Source organism: Protomyctophum bolini (assembly GCF_963924005.1).
Source record: "Protomyctophum bolini genome assembly, chromosome: 15".
Lineage (NCBI taxonomy): Eukaryota > Metazoa > Chordata > Actinopteri > Myctophiformes > Myctophidae > Protomyctophum > Protomyctophum bolini.
In genome coordinates this window covers 26587404-26611390 of record NC_137876.1, presented here as the reverse complement: position 1 = coordinate 26611390, position 23987 = coordinate 26587404, and the positions used below count along the sequence as shown (strand labels likewise).

At 39.7% G+C, this 23987-nt stretch overlaps 2 protein-coding genes across 8 annotated transcripts in view; both read right to left on the bottom strand.

The window, feature by feature from the left end:
* Positions 1 to 1182: 1182 nt before the first annotated feature.
* Positions 1183 to 16297, bottom strand: zfyve21 (zinc finger, FYVE domain containing 21). Of its 4 annotated transcripts, none has more exons than XR_013965386.1 (9): positions 16127 to 16297; positions 14602 to 14652; positions 13193 to 13361; positions 8286 to 8361; positions 8030 to 8121; positions 7754 to 7807; positions 6246 to 6376; positions 4611 to 5412; positions 1183 to 4566 (listed from the first exon to the last, which is right to left on the bottom strand). XR_013965386.1 is itself a non-coding variant. In XM_080783691.1 (8 exons), the coding sequence occupies exons 1-8, from the start codon at positions 16250 to 16252 to the stop codon at positions 5377 to 5379; spliced, it is 735 nt and encodes a 244-aa protein (XP_080639817.1). In that variant the 5' UTR covers positions 16253 to 16297; the 3' UTR covers positions 1183 to 5376. The 4 variants fall into 4 exon arrangements, 2 of the variants coding, with proteins under 2 accessions (XP_080639817.1, XP_080639818.1); XR_013965387.1 differs by having other exon boundaries at positions 4617 to 5412; XM_080783691.1 differs by having other exon boundaries at positions 1183 to 5412.
* Positions 16298 to 16983: 686 nt separating this feature from the next.
* The window catches only part of klc1a (kinesin light chain 1a), a 45703-nt gene continuing 38699 nt past the window's right edge, over positions 16984 to 23987 (bottom strand). For 3 of the 4 annotated variants that reach the window (XM_080784395.1, XM_080784397.1, XM_080784396.1), the window contains exons 14-16: positions 23852 to 23982; positions 21365 to 21431; positions 16984 to 20115 (exon numbers count right to left, since the gene is read on the bottom strand). In XM_080784395.1, coding sequence (XP_080640521.1) covers positions 20050 to 20115; positions 21365 to 21431; positions 23852 to 23982 — 264 coding nt within the window. In that variant the 3' untranslated portion in view covers positions 16984 to 20049. The remainder of the gene's footprint in view (positions 20116 to 21364; positions 21432 to 23851; positions 23983 to 23987) is intronic. The other variant, XM_080784398.1, reaches the window with a different exon arrangement.

Here is a 23987-nt window from a genome sequence, read left to right as displayed (position 1 = left end):
AAGTAACCTCGGGGGGTGGCAGCCGTGGCACCTTTACCCTCCACCATGCAATCTTAATATACTTGATCATTGTTAACTTCTTATTTTCTCACAAATTCAAGGTTATATTCACATTCATGTGGTATAGTAATATGAAACCATGCACCCATAAAGAATATCAATGTAATATAATGTCAAGGATGTCATGTCACCCCCACTTGCCTAACAAGTGATATCGTCCAAAATGACACGGTGGTGCGTGGAAACGCTGATTTTTAAAGGGACAAAAAATATTGGTGGTAATCCATTTCATTACCGTCTTCCAGAAGTTTATAGTGTTATTGGATCAGATGTGTATTTTATAGATTTTCACATTTGCATATCAAGTAAAAGTCACACTTGATGAAATATATCTCCAAGGTCATAGCATAGAAAAGTGAAAGGCATGAGAAAAAATCACACCCATGTGAACTGAGTGACCTCTCTCCCTCTCTCTCATTAGCAGGCAGCAGACACAGCACTATCCCTCTCTCTGTTTTATCTGTTTCTGGCGCCCCCTACTGGTACTAATAAGTCATATACTCGTGCCCATGGCCACATAGGTACAGGTACACGGACATTGGTAAGCTGGTATTCGTTGTAGGAGTGGTTGCACCACTCAAAAATGGGAAACAACACATCTTGAGCCAGATTAGAACCCAAGATATTACAAATGTGACTAATAGACCCATTTGGAACCTCATTGTCCATGAGTGTGAGGTTCCAAACTGGCTGAGCGTCACGAGGCCAGTGTTCTTGCTTTAAAGTGCTTTAGGCTATATCTATTTTTATATAGGCCTATCTAGTTTTTATTGTTAGCTGTGCCAACACTGCAATAATGTGCCAAAGCAAATTTCCTCCTGTGAACGCCATAATTAATAACGCAATATGATTCTGCTTCTCATGTGTCAGCAATGTGTAGAATAGATGGCCCAGGCCTCCTCCAAGGTTATTTTATTCTGAAGCCCAGCAGTGACACAAAAATGATATACTTTTAGTTGTTGCACGAAATCAGAATGAGTTGGCAAAGATTGAATCTAGCTCAAGGACACTTCAATTATTGATGGAATCTTCAGCCGTTTTGAAGGTTGAACCTGCTGTGAACCTTCCAGCTATACAGCCCAAAACAATCCTGGTTTGAATGACGCAAACAAGACCACACGATTATAAACGCATCCTTTATTCTCAACAGGATAATCAACCAAAAGGGTGAACATTATTTTCAGCATCATAGTAAATGGAAGCAGAGGGACATGGACAGTAATCAGGGTATACCATAAAGTGCAGGTACCAACACACTGGTTGAGGAGGGGAATTGGCAATGCTCAACGTAGTGCAAACTTCCCATTTGAATAGGTTCTCTATGAATTCACTTATGAATTAACAACACTGAGAACAGAGGGTACCATTCTCACACACAGATAGCCACATTACGGTTAAACACTGGTGAGTATATACTGTCCTACAGAGGCAATCAGCAGCAACTACTTCTGTGTGTTTTCAATGTCACAGATAATGTCTATGGTCTATCTAGGTGGATGTTTGTGTTTTTTTTTGTGCATTTCTGTGCAGGTTTGAATGAATGATTAAACGACACTTTCCCAATTGTCTTACAAGTAACACTTGTGCAGGAGACGGGAAGTTCTCCTGTGTTGCTACTCAAGCGGTTCCAAGCTCTTTGGCTTCGTACGGCAGTATAAACCCACCAGCTCAAAACAAATGAGAACCAAGAAAACACTAAATATTGCATAAATGCATAATTCTACACACACCAGAGATGACACTAACATAACCACACTGACATCTTTTTTTGTTACACAAACCCTCACAGTCATATTCTGTGTCCCAATCAAACCACCAAACAAAAAAGGATTCCTGGGTGAGCAGCACAATACAAAAAATTGAAACATTTTATGTCAAAGTGGTTCCCAGCCCCTGGACCCCTAGTACGCCTACAAACATGATTAAAGCTACAATCTAAGACTTGTCAGTTAATCAGGTTACGTAACCAATGTGTATGGAGCATGTTCAATTTTAACATAATTTAATTGTCACAGCTTTAGAGTAAGATGAACATTGGAGAAAAGACACCGTTCCAGTTTTCTAGAATTACACAAGACAGTGTGTGGAGTATAACTACCACATATGCGCATTATGCGGTGAGGAATCTTTAGTTAATGCCCGCTATGAGACTGGCCAAGCCAGGCTAGCATCTCTCTACCCTTCCACTGAAGAATTTCAAACCAGGTCTTGTAGCTTTAATTGCACTCACTTGGTGTCTCATATCAATGTAAGCCCTGATTAAACAGCTGGAATGACATGGATACCATATAAATGCAATGATCTTGCTGGTGGGATGGACAACAGCAGTACCAGGGGAACCTGAGGATGGGGACCAACTGTCATATCAGAATCAGAACATTAAAGTTAACTAGGTAGGGTTGCAGCATTTTATTATTTTCTTAGCAATTATTCTATCGATTACTTTTTCGATTCATCAAATAATCGAGAAGCGTGTTTTTTGTTAAAAATTCGAATGCTTTTTCTAATAGTGAGACTAAACCAATATTCAGATTAAACCTTATTTTATACTTGGTCCTACAATAGTGTCAAGCAAAAATAGCCAAATTGGCGATGTACAAGCTCAAAACGCATCATAAGCTTATAGATCTGCAATTTTCTCTATTTAAAATTAAAAATTGATTTGTTACATCCCTATTGTTAACCTAACAGTTGTTAAATGGCTACAGAGACAATAGACCCAATATTAGTGTTACACTCAACTTTATGAAGTAATATTGAACTTCAAGGCAGTTGGACATGGCTGTGGCTCTGCAAAGCACTCATATATGTATATAAAATAAGGTAAAGTGATCACATAAAGGTAAAACAAAACATGTAGGCCTTCTCAATAGGAAAGTAAGGGTAAACTGTATACAAGTGCTACAAAAACTATAGTAATACTTCAGCCATAAAAAGTATGCGAGTACATACAGAGCATTTCTGTGTTAAAATAGGAATATTTAACAAAATAGTTTATACAAAAATTCGATACATGAGACTACATTTAAAGCATTTATCAAAGTGTGTGTATGTTTGTAAGCTTCACTAGAATCAGTGAAAAATCGTTTCCTTTGGCACAGAAGCCTAAGGACTGTAATAATCTGCAAACACTTAAGCATAAAGCCAAGTTATAAACAAATGTATAAAACAAAACCACACTTCATTGAACCTATGTTAGCAATAGGCTCCTTTATCGTAAAACTCCCATTTTAATTAACAGCCTGTATCATAGATTGTGTCCACCAGACGTTTTGTCAAAGCTCTGGCACCTTTTTTCATTGGTTTTTAGGGTGAAAGCGTATGCAACTGCTAGAGCCATGTTTCTCAACCTGTGGGTTGAGACCCAAAAGCACACATTCTGTAAAGGACTTGGGTGAAGAACAAACTACTTCAAACCTATACTTCATTGCCCAGGGTCCCACAGAGCTTTATCGTTGGCCCCTTCGTTTTTCCCCTCTACACCAAATGTCTTTGGCGAAAATCTACCGTATCAATCAATGAAATGAAAAGTCCCAGTGTGAAAGCAGTATAGTAAGAAGCACTTCACTGAATTTAGCACTGCACCTAGCTTCCCTTTCAGAGAACCAGCTCTCCAAGCATTTCAAAAGTTAAACTATTTAAACCAGGGCTGTCACACTCATAATTAACACGTTAACAAATGCCATTAATTTGAAATGTTTAACAAGTTAAAGAAAACATTTATAGAATTCATGATTTATGTGGGTGTTATTTCAGCGTACATCCAGAAGTGTCATTTTTGTTTTTTTGCTATGTGAATGGGTGCTGGTCAGGAAGTGAGACATAACGATACAGTTTAGTATTTTTCAAAACCGGGATTATCCTTTGTTCAACATTATTAGGTAAATGTAAAAAATGTACTGTGTTTATTTTAAAGTCTGGACAGTTTGGAAACCAAAGTCGGTGGTCTTCAACTCGAACTATATACATGTTCCATTAAACAATAGTATTTCATTTGATATAACTCTTTTGCATGGATTCCTCAATAATATGCTTTATTGTAGTTTAATATGGTGGTAGTATACGAGATTGAAAATGTTCAAGGAAAATGCTGCATATTGTCTTTAAGAAGCACTCCATGTCCATCGATGGTTCACATGGCTGAGACCACTGGACCAGAAAAATGACGTGTTTTCTCTTCAAATCAATAACATCAGCTCTGTCTGAAACCTTCCATTCAGGTTAAGTCTGAATTTTCAAATTCTTGTCCCCCTGAGTCAGGCCTAGGGTAGTCTTGCGTAGCCAGACTTTCAGAGATCTCTACCTTGGTTACCGATTGGGTCGGCGGAGCTAGACGGAGATATTCAATCATCTGGCTATGCGAGACTAGGCCTAGGGTTGAGTCCTACACAGTAAAATACTATTAATTTATCCATTTGTAACTCTGTGAGTATACAAATGTAAATGTATTTCACTGTGTACCTTTCAGATTAAAAAAAAACAAAAAACAATGGGAAATGGGCTGCCCTCATACCTACCACACACACACACACACACACACACACACACACACACACACACACACACACACACACACGATCCTCAGGGTAGCCCAGGAGATTTGTGTATTCTAAGATTATTATATATTTTTGTATTATTTATTTAGATGGCCAATTCACCAAACAGTTTGTGTGCCCTTGTATTCTTTCAAAATAGCGACGTGGGATCCGATTTCCCCCCCAATTTACACGTACACGTTTTTTTTTCAAAAAGACGTGTGCAGACGTCTTGGGCACACCATGGGATAATTCCCAGGACGTCTGGAGACGTCTTGGGCACAAACTGGGTTAAGAGTTCACTTTAAGTGTGAGAGAACAGACTGTAGGCATTTAGAGATATCATTGTCAGGCACAGGGTTTGAGTCTCACAGAACAATTCCAGTTGCGCTTTGAGAAGAATGGGATTAGAACATAATTCTGCATCAAAAAGGTATCAGAAAACTCCCTATTCCATCTCTGTCTCACTCTTCAATTAGTTGCAGTTTTTCTCCAAGCCAAGTATTTGTTCAAAGTATTAAACAAGAATGAACACTCTTTGAAAGAGATTTTACCTAATTGTGCTAGTAATAAAAATCTTTGTTCTAGAATAACTAACCACTTTCAAAATATTCCCACAAGGGTGCTAATTATCATCATAGGAATTGAGAACTGACAAAGAATCAATATGCAGAACTGGAACAGCTACTGTAGGATTGAAACCATACCCAGCCTTGCTGAGGGTACGAGAGACTTGGGTGTGTGCTGTCGGGTGTTGAGTTAATCTGTCTGGTTGAACAGATCACTGGTCCCTGGCTTCATACAGCAACTTGGCTGCCTGTGTGTGGGATATGATGAGTGAGAGAGACAGGGGGGCAGGGTTTGGAAAGAGAGCAAGGGAAAAATAAGAGGGAAGAAAGAGTGCGGGGGTGTGAGAGAGACAGACAGATATATATAGAGAGAGAGAGAGAGAGAGAGAGAGAGAGAGAGAGAGAGAGAGAGAAATAAATACAGACAACAGAAAGATGGTGGGGGCAAGGAAGAGAGGCAGATATTGATTCTGAGATCATCATGGGTGTGAGACAATATCAGAAACAGATTTATTTATTTTGCCATGTATGTTGTTTGCACATAAAGGAATTTCTCCAAGTTACCTGTACATTAGTTTAGTCCCTTTAGTGCATTACTCCAACAATTAAGATGAGCAATGCTATGTTATAATAAAGGCAAGTATAAATAACTATAAAATATACTGTACATACACTATAGAAATATAAATAGATATAGGAGGATAAATATAGGATGGCAACTAGTCGCAACTCCTTGCAACAAAACAGTTTTAAAGTCAACCGCACCAATGCAACTCCTTACAACTGCCATTGGGGATAATGGTTGCAGGTAGTTGCATGGAGTTGGTGTGGTCTGGACTCCAGTCCCTGCACCAACTGTACTGTGAAAATATTTAACCCCATGACTTTGTGTCATCCTTTCAGCCCAAATGTCAGACTTTACTTTTTACTGTTTACATTTCTGTCCAATAAAGTATACAATCAATCAAACATCTTTCAAATGGATCCTGGCAATCCAGAATTGCTGTATGTATTATTATTATTATTAGTGTTATTATTATCACATCCAGTATTATCAACATAATCTTCTTGATTGCTGTACCTTGTGCATGGCGGCCAGCCACATCGATGCCACCTTTTTGTCCTCGGCAGCTTCCAAACGAAGCTGCTGGGCGTCCTGGGAGCCCATGGGTTTATAATGGAGCAGCATGCCACTGGCCCGCGAGGTTCCTCCTGGATGTACAGTACACATAAAGAGAGAGATGAACTGGTGTGACAGGGATAAAGAATGTTTGATCATGAATGACTAAATTACCTATCAACTAAATAGGATTAAATTGTCAAAAAAGGCTCTACAACATATTAAGTCTGTCTGACGACAAACTGGCTTCACTTCATATATCTACCATCAAGGGCTAGTGGGCTACCATGACATTTTGTAGAGAATTTCACGGAATTATGTGACAATTTCCAAGTTAGTCTGGTTTTGCTAGCGAGATCCAAAAATAGCTGGAATAATAAATCAACACCACATTAGAATCACTCACTGCAACTAATTCCACTATCTGCAAGCTAGATATTTAATTACACTTTTAATCTAAGTAATGCTAATGATTTGAAGAGGCCACTTTAAGGTACCTCAGAGGCACAAGGCTCAAGTGTCCTATGCTTCAAATATGAGAATGACAAATGTCCAGGAAAGGACAACAAACGGCACACAAAATGCCACAGTATCCATTTACCAATATCTGCATCCTCACTGTATGAGCTTACATTCCTGTGAACGTGCATTCAGCCTTTTAACTGTATAATATCACTAATGTACTAGACAAGACAGACCGTTTTACTTTTTATTTTTCCATAAAGTATCACAACCAAACTAACCGTGCTGGAACATACAGGTTCCTCACAAACAAAAAGATGCAGAGAAATTATGTGCAACATTATATAAGATGGTCTGAATAGAACACAAACACACATTGTCTATAACAGAAGGTGAAAGGGAGAGATAGGTGTCTGCTCTTTTTGATGTTGTTAAACACTAAATGCAAGGCAGGCGTGGATGAAGGTGCTCAGGTTTGTGGTCAAAACAGTTTTACATTCATTTAATGTACACAATGTATGATTAAGGACACCATGCTGATCACACAAGTCAGGGCTGTGGTTTCCAAAATAAATATTTTGGTGTACTACATGAAGAACAGGCCATTTTTAACATGGAGAAAGTTATCAACTTATTTCTGTGGTTTGAAATGCCTACACATTGCTTGTGATTATCAATTATTCTCTCCCAAAGCCAGGCAGGAAGCACGGGACAAGGACTTGATCCTAACTCACTATATTTAAAATTGGTTAAAACAAATTAAAAAAAATAAAAAGAGACTTGGAGGTCATCCAGGGCAATTTCTTCCAGGGAAAAAAATCTATATTTTAGCTCAGAAGTTCAGAAAGACTTGACTGAGAGTAAAGACTCTTTTGGAAAGACACTGAGGGTATGCCACTCCCAGGACACACCAGCTATGAAATGAGACGCACACGAGATGCATGGGAACAATAGAGTGATTTGGAGTGAGAAGATTGAAACACGTTATAGATCCGGCCAGGTCTAACCTTCAGAGATATACTGACTGTCCAGTAGACTGGTGTAAGTGTGAATGTCATTCTCTAAGCCCAGTAGGAGAAGAAAACACCCCAGGCCACCGTGAGTCAAAGCAGTACAAGAAGAAGAAAGAAGGATGTTAATATAAAACAGAACACATTATTGTTAGAAACATAATTCATGTTAGCTGTAGTGAAATTCCATGTTAGCTGTAGTATTTTGCTTGGATACTATAATAGTATCAGGTTGTACTGTTAATTGGGAACAGTGAAGACCCTGTTCCTTACCTCCTGGACTGGTACCATCTGTCAACACCTGCATGCTGGAAATACGAGACAACTCCACCTCAAAATGACTCTCTCCATCTAGGAACAGATACCTGGAGAGGGAGGGGGAGAGAGATGTTTTGAGCTCGTAAAAATCAGGTATAAGCTTGTATACAGTAAATCAGGCCTCATTGGCTAGTTGAGAGAGAATTACAGACCTCGACAGGTCAGGGGTCAATTCTTGACGGGGTCTACAGAAGCGCTGACAGTACAGTACCTGTGGTTATTGGAGAGACGACACATCATGGTCTCAGCCTTGTCTGATGTGCCCAGAGTGACCACAAATGTCCCACCTAAGAGTGAAAACAAAACCATTCAGTGAAAAAGCTGAACACTAGAACAAAACAGACCACTAAAAAGCACTTCAACCATTTTCAACAGCGCTGTTTTCAGAGTGGTCCTCAGTCACTAATGCTCATAGTCATTACTAATACTCACTCAATGTGGCTCAGAGGTGGGCTGTGTATAGTATAGTTCAGCAACCTGCCGACCAATGACATCAACGGTGGGGATTCTAAGCTAACGAACTACTCTGCCTTTCTCTTCACAGAAATGTAGCATGCTGAAATAGAAGCCATCGTTTTTGCTTTGTTTCGGTACTCTACTATAAAGATAAGATTGGAATTGGGTGAAGGGATCCTTTACAATTTTGAATTTAATAGAAAGAAATAAAAAGTTCCATGTACAATGTACACTGCAGTCCAGCACAATAAAACCTGTTCCATCCTGTTCCACTGATATATTGATAATGTCACTATGAATAAAGCATATGAGGCCAACCCACTTTTCCCCATGGAGCACCATACATGCTGCTAATGGATTTTTCATTAAGAGGCTGGCTGAGTGACACGGAGTGGTGGCGAAGGGCCTTATTTATAACCACAAACTGAACTAAAGCAGGCCAGACCATGCAGGAATGGGTGTGCAATATACAGGGCTATAATGGTATGAATAAATATGTTGTTACCTCACCATTTTAAAATCCTTTAATGCAATCTTAGTTTAGATTAACTTGTGCTGTGAATATTATCTGCCCATAAATGTGGCACAAAGCCACATTTCTCAAAGCCACTGGAAATGGACTGCAAAAAAACTTACTAAACTAAATTTGTTGTATATATGGAACATATCCGATGGTGAAACTGTTCACAAAAAGTTGACCTAACTTTGCTGCTACAGGGAAAACATGCACATGTACATTTGCATTCTGTTTCTGAAGGAAGCCAATCAAAAGTAACTCTTATGTACCTGTACACAAGATGTAACAATAAAGTACAACCTTGAACACTCACGGCCTAGTGCCTTGACAATGTGGCTTAGAAACGGAAGTTAATATTAACTACAATAGTATCTGTAGATCTGTCTTGAGGTGTCCCTACCAGATACACCACTGTCATGTATGATACCTTAAATTGGCTAACTCCTCAAACGAGGAAGCAATTCCACTGGTTGCTTTTCATTTTTAAGTGCATTTACTTTAATTATCCATCATATTTAAAACGGAGAGCATCTATGTTTTGTTGATGTTGTAAGTGTATTGTTCTGTGTCGACATGTTTAATGTATTGTTTTGTCCATGTACTGTATTCATTCTGCTGTGCCCGAGGACCCCCTCTAAAACGAGATGATACATCTCAAGGGGCTATCCTCTGAAGGAAATCAAATTCAATATATACACTGGCTAGCATCAACCTTTTGTCATTTATCATGTTCAATTCATATAAAATTTCTGTTTCTTTTATGTAATAAATATCATTGAGTTCATTCATTCAGTGTAGTGAAGTCTCTTAAGTTGAAGTGTTTACTTTATGCTTCTGTCTTTTATGTCTGTGTATTCTGTCTGCATATTTAAATTCACTTTATCTGAAGATAGCAAGTACTCAAGCCTAGAAATAACAATCAGATACACAAAAAACGGCCCATATATTCAATAATGGACTTCCACCCTTCTTTTGTGAAGCTGAAGTGAAGATTTTGTTTCTCCAGAAGCACTTGAACATAGGATTGAAGAGTCAATGATGCTACCTAAACATATCTAATTAAACAGTAGTCTCATATCATATCATCAATATAGGTGCACAGTAAACAAGAATGACACGCCTATCATTAACAGCCAGGTGAAACAAGCGTTCTCCGTTGTGCATCTGTCCCCCTTTTCTGCGGCGTTACTCTGGGTTGAGACCATAGAGTTACTTATAATATATCTGCTATTCACTTCAATGCAAGGAAGCTTTGAGAAGGAAGATAAGTGGTCACGTGACTGGGCTGCGAGTCAAACTCACGCCGGAAGTGCAATGAATACATGGCAGTGAATGGAGCCGACTGGACCATGAACATTATTTATGAACAATTGAGACCTTTTGTAAAGTAATCACTTCTGGAAAATAATGTAACACATTATTGTCTGCTGTGTTGCTATTCGATGTGTAAACTGTGTAATTTGTATAGAGGTATGGTATCTAAAGAGCACAAAGTACATTTCTGAACGCACCAAGTATCACGAGACTTCCCACCGCTTCCTGTCTGGAAGCCAAATCTCGCGGTACTTTGGAGCAAGAAACAATACCTGCTGCTGTTTAGATCCTAAGATAAAATTATATACTGTGCACTCTGTGCATATCGAAAAGTAAGTGATTAGAAACCAACCTGTGATACCGGTATGTCTGTTATTTTCCAGAAGTGATTACTTTACAAAAGGTCTCAATTGTTCATAAATAATGTTTGTTATGAGCTGGTCCAGCCGGCTCCATTCACTGCCATGTATTCATTGCACTTCCGGTGTGAGTTTGGCTCCCATGAAAGTGTCCATGAGGGCGTCATGGCGCAGCCCAGTCACGTGACCACTTCTCTTCCTTCTCAAAGCTTCCTTGCTTCAATGGAAGTCTGGAGCTAAATTCCAATACCCAAAATCTCGGGCACTCGCTCACTCCCACTCGGTCACTCGGGGTCATTCCAGCGTGACCCGGAAATGGTTAACGTTCCGATTGTTAAAGTGCTCCATCGAGGAGGAGAGGAGAGTCGAGTGGAGGAGCCGAGTGGGCTCGAGGAGACCGCATATAGCGAGTGTACATCGGGTGCAGGCTCGTGGGGTATTTTGTCTCCTCGCAGCGGATTTCCGCATCACGTGTACATGTTTATTTTCCTTCTCCAGTGACATAAGTCCGCCTCCTCCACGTGTGGCACAGAAAACACTGCTTGAAACCCGATACATGCACCCCCCCCCCCCCCATCCACCGGCCGGCTGAGTCGCTGACCCAACACACACATGCACGCACTGTGCCTACATTACATATGTGAAAGTGAAAGGACCACAACAAGCCACTGGCTTTATTGCGTTGTGTGATATAAGCATAATAAAAGTAGGATATATAAATTAGGCCGGCTATATTGTGCGCACCTCAAAAGCTATAGTTAATTTATCTCTGTGCATGCCTGAATGCACAGACTGCTATGAATGACGGTGACAAAAATGTATTTATTTATATGTGGACTGAACTGAATATGTAAGTCAGAGAGACTAAACCTAATTCCTGTTATAGTGTCCGTTATTTGCAAAGACCGTCGGAGGAGGACTGTCTGTCAGGGGGGGGGGGGGGGGGGGGGGATTTATACGTGTGCGCATCCTGGCGCTTATTCCAGGAATAAATAGCCTTGCCTTGCACATGTTACCAATACATACACATTGGCCTCGGTTACATGCACAACATGATGAATTGTCTATTCTGTAGACTGTAGCCTACTGCTCTGTTCGGAGTTCCAGTGATCCAGCTGTGTGGCACTGTATTGTTCCACCAATTTTGCTTTGGCAATGTAAACGTATGTTTTCCCATGCCAATAAAGCCCTTTGAATTGAATTGAATTGATACACGTCATTAGTGATCGCGGAATGTGCCGTCGCTTTGAAATGACAGCTTAGTACATTCCGATTCTAGAGGAAAATTCGACCACCACTCTGTCCTCGCATCGAATCCTCTCCTCCTCGCTGGGGGCGGAGCCGAGGAGCGAGTGGAGGACGCGAGGAGAGTGAGCGAGTGTGAAAGTTGCGGTATTGGAATTTAGCTTGGGGGGCTTGCTTGAGACTTCCGCACAGCGTTTCAGAGTATGGGGTCAGACTCCCATTGGCTTAGGTGGCGTTTCAAAGTATGGGGTCAGACTCGGGCAGCCAATCATGACTAGGTTGCGCAAAAGTCGCTATAGCCAACAGCAGCGATCATAAGCCAGGTTTCACCTGACAAAAAAATAGTTGAAATTATATTTACAGCATTTCTGAATGATTATTAGAGTGAAGGTCGATACGATGGGAGCAGAAACGTCAAGATAGGCCTGGGCCATGGCTCAGCGGTCCAGGCACCTTGGCTGGCAATCCAGTGTGGCAGTGTGCCGCGGGTTCGACTCTCGATCCCGACGGCCTTTACTGCATGTCTTCCCCCCATCTCTCTCCCCATTTCCTGTCAGCCTACTGTCTGTCTTTCCATAAAAAATATAAAATAAAGGTCAGTGCCTTTGTTTCCACAGTTTGTATAATGTGTTTCAATGAGCAATTCTAACTAGTGTGTTCTAAAACAACAGATAACTGTAGTTTCCAGAACTGTCTCTGTTTGTAGTTGTACTATATCCAATGGCGATCCCAAAATTTGGAGGAAAGATTACAAATAAATAAAATAAAATAAATAGCTCATTCATAAAAGCTGATCACACAATGCTTCAAAACATTTGAAAACCAATGTACTGGTCTGGCTCTAAATTAAAAGAGTTCCAGCAACCTACAGTATTAGTCTGACTTTTATACAAGGATTCAAGCTGACACTATCCATTCATAATATTTATTATATACAATGTGTATAATAGATTATTATAGTTATTTGCTGTGTGTGACATCAACATGCAACTGACCAAATCAAAATTCTGCTTGAGGATATGCACATGCATAAAGTGAGTGTCAAATCGAGCTGCAAAGTGAGTTTAACATTGTTTGATGTAATTTAATGCTATCAGATAGGACTCAGATAGGTCAAGACCAGAAAGTAGGTTTTTTTGCCACTCAGTAGGCGTTCTCGCATAACTTCCGGGTATGATGATGATGTCACGCGCATACCCTCTATTGTGATTTACAGCAAGCTCTCACCTCCCATGAGCACTTTGAGCTGTTTGTCATAAAACTCCATTTCTTTGTGGGAGACGAGGCTGCACTCCCCACACTGCCTGACAGGATCCACAAAGCACATCCTGGGCAGGGCCACCTTCCTGCTGGAGCATTTGTCACAGAAACACCGGCCACACCGACGACAGTGGTGCTGGGAGACAAGCAAGAGACAGGTCCTACTATTAGTACTATTAGCATTAAGCCTGAGATATACTTTAGTTGTGCACAGGTGCCATCAGTGCCGTCGCTACGTATACGCGCAATACGCACTGCGTGTAGGGCAAAACGCCGAGGGGGGCAACAAAATGTGCCAAAAAGTGCCAAGCTGATAGCCTGGCTCCAGCCCTGAATCGCTACCATTAAAAAAAGATGTCCTGGCAATTCAGGAATAATGAAGTGAAACAAAATGAGTGTCAGGCTACCAAGCTGACCCTCATAATAACAATTTTCTCTGCGTCTTCGCCACATAATAACGAGCGGCCGGTTGTGCATCCTCAAAAACAGCCAAAGTAGCCGTCTACATCTGCATGAGGAAACAGCGCTCTCGTCGGGAGGGGGGGCCGGGGCAGCACAAATATCCTACAAGTAGGGCAACCAAATGATCAGTGACGTCCCTGGGTGCCATGCACCAGAAATTGCCAATCTGTTGTGAAATTGTAGATCGGCTATTTTCAATGCGTGACACCAACACACAAATCAGGCCTTACTGTTAATAGCAATATGCATTTGTGACTGGCTTAAAAAAAAAAAACGCAAACTTTGTTTCACAGTTGATGAAAAAAATCACATACTTATTGACTGTTGCTGTTTATTAGTGTTGAATGTAACATCGCCAGCTGTACTGTTAATAATATCATGCTGTTTAGCTTGTAAAATCATCCTGAAAGGATACAATCATGTTTCCTTTGCTCATAGCTCCTCAGAGATGCCTCCTAATCCTCACTCCATGGAGCAGGATTGTCAAAATTGCAGACCGAATTAAACTTCTGGTTGTGAGGATAGAGGAGTGAGGAAAAATCTGGCAAGAGACTGTAGCCAAAGAGATACTATGTTTGTTTAATTGTATTCAAAGGTGTCCACACGTTGCAACATAATGTGCCATCGGAAGTGCGTCACAGTAAAATGAAACAAGAATATCTATCAGCCAGTGTTCTCCAACCTGTTTCATTTATTTATGCTGATCATTGTTTAAGAGAAGTCACCACAGACCACACAGCCCTAAGCGCCTGTAACTGACAATGGGGATGGAGGCACATCCATCCGGTTTCACAACAGACAGAAAGGCTCTAGTGCTTTTTTGTGTAATGTTTGTCTAACTGTCTTCATTGCCAAGTGTTCTTATAATAAACTCAGTTACTTGCACCCACAGTAGTGTTACAAACAGAACACACCTTTCTTGTGATGAAGTCAAACTTGGTATCACACTGCATACATCTGGGACACTGGAAGGGAATTGAAAGCAGGATGTTATGCAAGCCATGATACTGCTGGCTAGATTCAAGTTCAGCAGGAGCTCAACAGGGCAAAAACGTGCTGAATCACACAAAACGTTTAAGTGGAAGATATTTCCTCACATACTGACAAACAGACCCATGAAACTGAAATACAAAACTGAAATACAAGAAGTCTTTCCGCCCTCACAGATACTTAAATTGCAGATATATTATTACGGTTCCAATATGTAGCCCAGACATAAAACTTCTTTCTCTGTGATATAAGTAGTTATGGTAAAATTGCATTTGTAACACAACACAATACTGCATCATTACATTAGAAGCAAATCTATTTTAGGTCAAAACCAAGACATTCGCTAGTTAGTCAGTCAGCTGGTGTTAGAAACAATATTAACTGTACAGACTTCCAAAGCACCTGGCTGCAAAGTTGCTAGTGTAACATTTCTCAGTCTCCACCCATATGATCATGGACATTTTTTCAACTACATGTCCAGGTTAGCCAATCCGTGTTTTGCAGCTAGCATTACAGGAAAAAACATCATGTGTATGGAAAACAAGCGGGTAGGTAATTTAAATAATCATTAACTTGACTGAGCTCACTTCTGTACCAAATGCTTCTAAGGCAAGCCTGAGTACTGACAGTTCAGTAGGAAGCTCGCGTTTCTCCTCCCCACCCAAACCACATAATATATTTATCTGCTTGTATGATGCCATAACCTCGGTAAGCCAAGACAAACCAGAGGGACAGAAGAGGGCTATCGTTTACTGGATCAAATGTTTGGCACGCCACAAGCTTGCTTTGCCTCGGATCTGTACAGTGACTGAGTTAGTGGATAGTGGATACGTATCAATACATGCCGCTGGGAATGGATAATAACATAGTAATTATACGAAAACACGTCTTGAGATGTATGAGACGTCAGTGAACATGTTAAAACGACTTGGCAGACAGCTTAGTTGCAGTTGCAGCAGGACATAGCAGTTAGCTGTAGCTTGCTAGCTTGAAATTAGTTATCTTGACAGGCTGTTACACACAGATTGGTGACATGTCGTAGTATGCGACTCCGCCCCAGGCCAGGGTACCACTTTGAGATTTTACATGACACGTTCTCTTTTGTGGCATTTTTAAAATGAATGTTAAAATGTTCCAAATCAATCACATAACTATTGGTTGGTTTACCTCAAATAAACGTAACATTTATAGGAACAATAAGTCATGCTATTACAAATACATTTACGTCCCATTTCTCACAAAATGAAATAGATAATCATTTAGATCGAACCAAATAGAGATAAGAGAATACATTCCATAGTAAGAACATCGTCACAGAATCCGATAAGTCGCCACTTCTGCTATAACACGTACCGAGCGTGCCTACTATACAACGCCCAGGTCCGGGGGACCAATGTGGCAGGATTCCATCGTCCTCCGTAACAAAAGAAAACAACCACTAGCACGTACCTCTTTATCCGGAACCCACTGGGGCTCGTCTAGTGAGAACGGACTGTTGAAAGCACCGTTCTCCGGGACCATGCGAAGGCCACTCGGGCTTCGGACTAATTTTTTGCCATCAGGCACTGAAGACATTTTCCACCAGCAACAACAGAGCTTCTCCGTACACTACGGTCAGTGGGATTCCTTTCCGACACAAACTCACACGACACACACCCACAAACCAGTTGATTGACAAGACTCTCGCCAAATGAGTGAAATGACTGGGAAGTGGGAACCAAGAGCGTAGCAGTACCGCCCCCTTTCAGAACGGAAGATAAATTTCCATTAATTTTTCCCATAGACGTTTCAGAATAGAAAGTATTTATTTAAAGACCTTTAACTAAGCCTCGAACAAAGCCAACTCGGATCTTTTTTGTTGTTGCGCCGAACAAATAATTGGAAAGAAGAAAAAAGGGCAGGGTACAAGTTACAACACTGTGTAGATATTTTGTTTGTCAAAAAATCTGAAACTATACACTTGATTGATTGATTGAATATTTTAATTATTAGACATATAATGTCTAAAGCAACAGAGTATACACTAGTCAAACACTCAGCCCAAAAGGGATAGCACAAAAAAGGTAATGTTTCAGTCCAACATTTCCCTAAAAGAAAAAGTACACTTTGTTAGCAAAACAAGAAGGAAAACCACTAGAGAAACTGCTGCATTTCACCAATTAAAACTGGACAAGCAGTGAAAGTGTTATATTTACATGATTATAGAAATTCAATCTTCTCTCCAGCCCTATAGGATCAGGGAATAAAGTGTACTAAAATACAAATTCTGTCTGCGCTTCATCAATACATTTACATTCACTTCATAGTTATCACTCAAAAATAGCATTTATTTTAAAACCAGATCTCCAACAGGTTATCAAGACATATTTCCAGTTGATTTTTTTTTCCTTCTTGTGATTAAGAGTATCAGGCTGGTATGCACATTAACCCTAGCGTCCCTGTTCTGGTGCCAACATTAGCCGAAGAATCTACAAGCTTACAACATGTTGCGAGCTTGCAGTTTGGACATTTTTGGAAAGGATACTAGTGTACTGTAGACTGTAAAGGACAGAAAGGAAGGTACCGTAGGCCCCTGGGGGACCTCGGTTAACAACGTATAAAGGGTTTAAGTGGTTAAAATGGATGTTTGCAGAGCATCCTTCAGTAATCCAATGTTAGACTACCTTTATTTATGTGCCTTATAAGTTATTTCCAGGGTGAGAAATTAACACCAGCCACTGGCCACCTTCTGTTGACATTTATTACCAAGTTTGCTTACTATTCAAATCTTTTGGAGACACTACTGTTCTACTTGAAAATACAGTGGGCAGCAAGGTGCTCACAGGATCATGAATAAGTGTTGTAATGGGAGGTTATTGCAGGCGTAAAACAGGTCAATGTGGCCAGTGGACAAATCGTTAGTTTTCCACCCTATGCGATACATAACTTTGTGGAGCATTAAGCCTGATTCATACTTCATCATATGACGGTGTATAAATTAAGCATTACAGTAAGACAAAACTGTGAAAAAGAGCAGGTTGACTAAAAGACTGATCAACAGTCAAATGAGAGCTTTCGACATTCCCAACTTTGACCTATAATGACAAACAGTACAAATACACAGAGCATCATATGAGTAGAGACATTGAAATCATCACTAAGAACATAACGGCTATGTACAGGGGACCGTATGCTAAGATTACATTTGCTTAAGTTTATAAAAATGTACAACTTCAACTAATACACATTATGGGTGTTTGCAACATAGGGTAGCATCAGACAAAAGCTTATTGCACGCTGCATATAATTTCAACGTAATCCCCTACCAAAATATATAACAAAAAAAAAGTCCATTCAACAACTGAGCTACCTATTCAAAATAAAACAATGCAGTTATTTGCATTAGTCAGATTTGTTTTTGAGCAATCGATATAAATGTTAAAAGTACATTTGAGCATTTCCAGTGCAAATCCCTCATTGTTGTTCCATGTTTCCTACCAATGGCAGTGACAGTGTCCAGATCTATGCGACTAGTGAGGGATGGGGTCCAATGGATACTCATTTAAATTGCTTCAGTGAAGCTGCTTGGAGTATGTGTGTACTGAAAGTGTACGAATGTACACTGTAAAACAGGGTGTTGCTGAGGAAAAGCATACTTGCTTGGCAAACCTTCATTAAATTAAAACCAAACAAATACATTTTAAGTGACATTAAACCCAAAGCTAAGAGATTTACTCAGTCAATCAACATTCACACTAACTTCATTTAGTGGTGTTGTGGTTGGGTGCTGTGCATCTATTACTGGCAGATATTTTGTCAGAAAATGGAGGGTCTCATTTTAGAATCCAAACATAATCATTTTAGCGTCCAACATTTCTGTACAGATTATGTCCTCTATAATATGTCTGTTGTGTAAGAGAGTTATAAACCTGTAAGATTCAATAGCAAGTTTTACTTCAACATCAAATGCCATGTTGAAAGAGTAAATATCATAGTATTTCAAATTGTTGATATCTTGAATTGGAATAAAACTGGAAAAATTAACCACAAATTAGGATGGCATGTACACAGGAAAGCTGGCATCAGTTGACCTGCTATTAGTTCAGTCAACTCTGTACCAAGCATAATAAAAAGATATTTCCTGGGATTACGGAAACACCGGTCATCATTAAAACCAAATTCTAGTTTTAATATAGGCAACATTTTGGTCTGACTGAAGGCATTCTCTGAGTCTAAGGCATTCATCAAAATTATGATAAACTTAAAAAAAAGCATCATCATATTTTGGTTAAAGCATACTCTATGGAATACCATTATAGACCTGAGTTTTAAATGTCTGTGGAAAATGGTCTTAAATAGTTCTCTACTCTAAAAAGTATTCATAATTGAAAGCATAGTGACTTTACTTTTTAAAGTGTAGTCTTGTCATGCTATATACAAGTAAATGGCAAACAGCGTTATTAATTAATTATTTATCCTATGATTAAGGTAAACAGCAATTGATTGTAATAGCATTTTGTTGAATATAGGCTGAACTTTGCAGTCAGTGTCAAAGAAATTGCCTCACTGGCTAGAGCCATGGTGCCAATGCTGAGAAAGTTGCAGTTGACTTCACATGTCAATTTAATGACTTTGCCACATTACTTCATAAGGATAAGTATATCTATATTTTTAGGGAAACAGAACTACCCTTTTCAAGGCCTTTGATGGCAAGATACAAAATATCCTGGAAGCAGCAAAATAAAAGCAAAACAACATAATTTAAAACCAAATGTAAACATGAAATATCATACATCAAAACCTAGCTCTTCAATGAACACATGAGACACATTCTGGACGTAAAGGAAAGCAAGATAGGATAGGATGGAATTCTAATACCCACCTACTTCATTCAAGTGACATAGTATCAGTCTACAAAGGTCAACATGGGCAAATGTCTCAAAACTGCACTTAAACACAATAGACTCACATGGCCTACACTACAGTATTACACTCACATATACAGTGCATGCACATACAAAATACACTTATTCTACTATCCTTTTCATATTATTTAAGCTCTCATGTTCCACTTTAGTGATTTAAAAAAGTGAGGGTTGGACAAAACATAAAACACCACAATAAAACAACCTCAATGGGAACCAGCAAAAAGTATGCCTTTTAAAAGTGCAATAAAATCATTAAATATCTACGTGCTGTACAGTGCGCAGTTGGTATTGAATGGTTTAGGTGTGGTTGTGTCGGCATAGGGATGTGAAGCATTCACAAATATCAGCTTCGTACAGTCCATGGTAGAGGAGATGACCGGATCAGAAGCCTGGACAGATGATGCCATTATCACCGTCAACTAGGAGACAACCTCTCGGCCCTCCGCAGGTTTCAGGTCAACACCTTCAATGCGCCAGGTCAGTATGACTGGCACTCAGGTCACGACTCATTCTCAGACGATTATTTCGTTCCTGGAATAATATAAATGAGCAAATATGAGCTTCAGAATTGTCATTTCCGATGAATAGTATAATGTAGATGAAAATAAACATACGCAAATAAGATTCATAGAAAGAATAAAATATGGAAATCAAGTTTTCTTTTGTCATATGCAGGTGCAAAAGGTCCATAAATGACAGCTAATCACATCCACAAGACAGGGACAGACCGTCAGTCAGCAAATATAACATGACTACACCCTGTATTTAGTTATTGTATTCTGTCTCCTCTAAAGAACAAAAATGCCCAAACCCTTCAAATGTTTCTTGGTTGTCCATAATGTATTTGTATTTCAAATCCCCCATTCAACAACACTTAAATATTACGGTGTTGATTAGTTCAAACAATGGAAAACATGTTAGTCTGTGAGTCACACTGAGTGATGTTATCACTTGTGTCATTAGTAAGGATTCAAATTGCTGCTTGCACAATCCTAACCACAAGGACAAAGGATACCGACTCCAAAGAAAGACAGAATGACAAAAGATAGAAGTGAGAGGGGACATAGTACAGATGGTATAAGGCAGACTTGGGTCAAACAATGTTTTATACATTTCATTATTTTTTAATTACTGCCTGTGAAAGGAGATCAGTGGGGTTTATCACTTGGAGTGCTGAGCAATTAAAATTAAAATACACTAAATTGATTTGTAGTCGTTTTAACTTTCCAGTATTATTTGGCAAGCTCACCCACCTTCCACCAACAAACTATAGTGGCAATGGTCGTTCTAGCTTCAAATTGCCTATATACTATATACTATATACATGTGTATAAATCCACAAGTATAAACACCTTCCTGATGAAGGCCAGTGAAAGCAACACGCCAATTGTTTCTGAACCATTAAACCCTATACTTTGTTGACCAGAGTCCAGCCTATCGACAAACTTACAACACATTGCACAATTTCAGGAAATGTTCGCCACAGAATAGGCTCTATTCATAACTGTATTCCTGGGTTTCCAGAAGATGGCATGTGATTTCCCCATAGATTTGTTTGATTGGCTCGGCGACAAATTTGAAACAGAAGCACAAATTAAAGTGTCATAATATGCGTTTCTGGTCCAAATCTGCTGTCAAGCCAATCAAATAAGCCTATGACAAACAGAACACAGGAACCTAGGACTACAGTTATGCGCGGAGCCAGGGTTCATGTGGTTAATTAACGTCTAATATTTGACCCAGGTCTTGTAAAGATATTTCTGACAGTTGGGCTCCTTACTTGGTATTGGTCCCCTGCAGCCTTGTCCGCCATGTTTAGAACCCCCAGTGACCTGGCCCGCTTCATGCTGCACCCAGAACAGTCACATGCAAGATGTCAGTAAGGGCCAGGGGTGAGGGGGAAGGGGTCAGAGATGATGCTAGTCCAAGGTGAAAGGTCATATGAGGGTTCACAGCTCAGGTATAAAGAAGATGGCATGTGTTTATTTTTAGTTCAAGAGTGATAGAATGTGTGTTTGTTAATGACTGTAAATGAAACTCATTATATACTGTAGGTTATTTTTGACCGCCACCAGGGAGCACTGTTATCCATGTAGAATAGTTAAACATGCTTTGAAACTATTGTCCTTGGCTGAATAGGAAACACTCACCCGTCCATTGTAAGTGGTACCCTTTAAGTATTTCCAAGCTCACCAACAAACAAAAAAACTATTTTATCTGCATCACCAAATGCTAGTGAGATTCAATTCTAATAGTTCTAATATGGACCTAGGCATTGGAAAACAAACTCGTACCAGTATCTGAAAAGCACACAAAAATAATCCATCCCTACAAGTCATTTAATCATTCAGTTCAATGTTGTTAAAATAGTATTTATAGACAAGGATCAAAATCTTCAGCTGAAGCAGAATGATCGACTTGTTTCAAAACAATATGCAATGAAGGAAAAATGTGCTGAATAGAAAATTAAAATATCAGTGGTAGACATTTGTTATTTTCTCTTCACTTTGATGAAAATCATCACACTGAAGACTGGCTCATTGGGATGGACATTTTTTGACAGTACAATTTAACACTTTGCGTTCCCTTGTGAATGATGATAGAATGACATCGTTAGCATCTTAAAACAGCAACAGGGCGAGCAGCAGAGGAGAGGGTAATGAGTGAGCACACAGATGAGGCATGCAAGTGAACAGTTCACTTAAGAGTTTTATTCAGAAATAAAAGCTCCAACACGGCATAGAGTTTGAAATAAAAAAGAACAGCAGCCATGCAGACATTTTTTTCTCTCAAATAAAATTCACAAAGAAATAGAAAATAATAAAATTAAAAGTAAAAAAATGAACCTTATTCCAAAATTCCAAAAGTGAAATAAATAGTCTAAAGCCATAAGAGTAATAAATAGGCTTCACTATTAGTGGTTAAAACCAAACAACAATAAAAAGTTCCACAGGCCAAAAAGCAGAAAGGCATTTCACAAGCAGACATTAGTAAAAAATAAAACTTCAACACATCACCAGCCACGGCATGTGTTTGTGAGTGAAGCTATAAGTATTTGAGTATAACTGAGGTTTTCCATTGCATCTGTACCATGGTACACAATTAGCACCCTTTGGTTTTCCATTGGAATACTGAACAGGTTTGGTGATCCTGCAGATTCATAATTTGCCAGCACATTATGAAACTGACCACGTCTCATACAGTATATGTTGAGAGGACCCTTCGCACATCACACCTTTAATGACGCTTTCCCACTGCATGGTTCCGCCTCAACTTGACTCGACATTATTTTTATTTTACATTAGGCAAAAAGTACCTGGTACTTTTTTTGGAATCACCTCTGTCAAGGTTCCAAGCAGTCTGAGGAGGTGATGTGAACGCTCTGCAGAGCAGAGAGAATGGTCAATAGCTTCATTGTGTCATGACGTTGTACTCCCCGAAACTGCATGGAAGCTCCTGAATACTGTGAACTAACTTTGGAACTAGATGCAAATTAATCAATATTGAGCAACAGCATGGCCAATTTCCTACCTAAAATGTTATCAGACACTAAATGTACAGGGGAATTAATTTAACAGCATTGGCAGTTAACTTTAGCATTGTTTAGTACTCTCATCATACGCAGAGGGTTGGAAGTCCCTGTAAACCTAAACCAATCGACCAATCAATCTATCTATCGTCCACACAGATACAAGGTCAAATTGAGGTGAAATTCTTAATTACGCAGACTGTTGTATTTTAAAATAAAGTAAAAATCAGACCTGTCTGAAGTGAGTGGTGCAACAGCTCCCCCTGTTGGTACTCTAAACATAAGGACATACAGACATTGCTGTTCCTTGGAGTGGTTGCACCACTCAAAAAGCTACCCTCTGCAGTAGAAAAATAACTTGTCAAGTCGGTTCTATGCAATGGAAAATTGCCAAAATACACTGCTACCAATCCCCACTTTGAGCCATTCAAAATGGGGGACAAAAGAAAACCGTACCATGTTGTGCCAGTATGGGTACAGTTCTGTAGAATAATGCAATGGAAAACAGCCCATATACTGTATATGTGCCCGTTACAGATCCCTTGTTCATATCATGTGCAAAACAGCTCCAGAATTACACCACATCACCACCAGCAAAGTAGAGCCATCCCTCTTTATGGGGGGGTTAGTAGTACACCAACCACAGTGGGTAGGAGGAGAAGAAGAGGTACCCCTCACCCCCGCTTGGGCCTCCAGTGCATAGTACGAGTTCAGTCAGGTGTCTAGGGGGATAGTTACCCAGGGTTCTTAGGCTCATTGTCTCGTGAGGAACCTCCCTTCAGCTTGCGGACCAGCTTCTCACTACTGCGTCGGATGGAGGCGCGGAGTTTACTGAACGAACCACTCCTCTTCAGTGAGCCAGAGCCATCCTGAT

Excerpts from the sequence above, each read along its gene's own strand:
- zfyve21 (XM_080783691.1), bottom strand. The coding sequence starts at position 16,252 with ATGTCTTCAGTGCCTGATGGCAAAAAATTAGTCCGAAGCCCGAGTGGC. Across the intron at positions 14,653-16,126 it reads AGTGGGTTCCGGATAAAGAG|TGTCCCAGATGTATGCAGTG; the intron begins GTACGTGCTAGT and ends ATTCCCTTCCAG. Across the intron at positions 7,808-8,029 it reads AGATGGTACCAGTCCAGGAG|AGAATGACATTCACACTTAC; the intron begins GTAAGGAACAGG and ends TACTGGGCTTAG.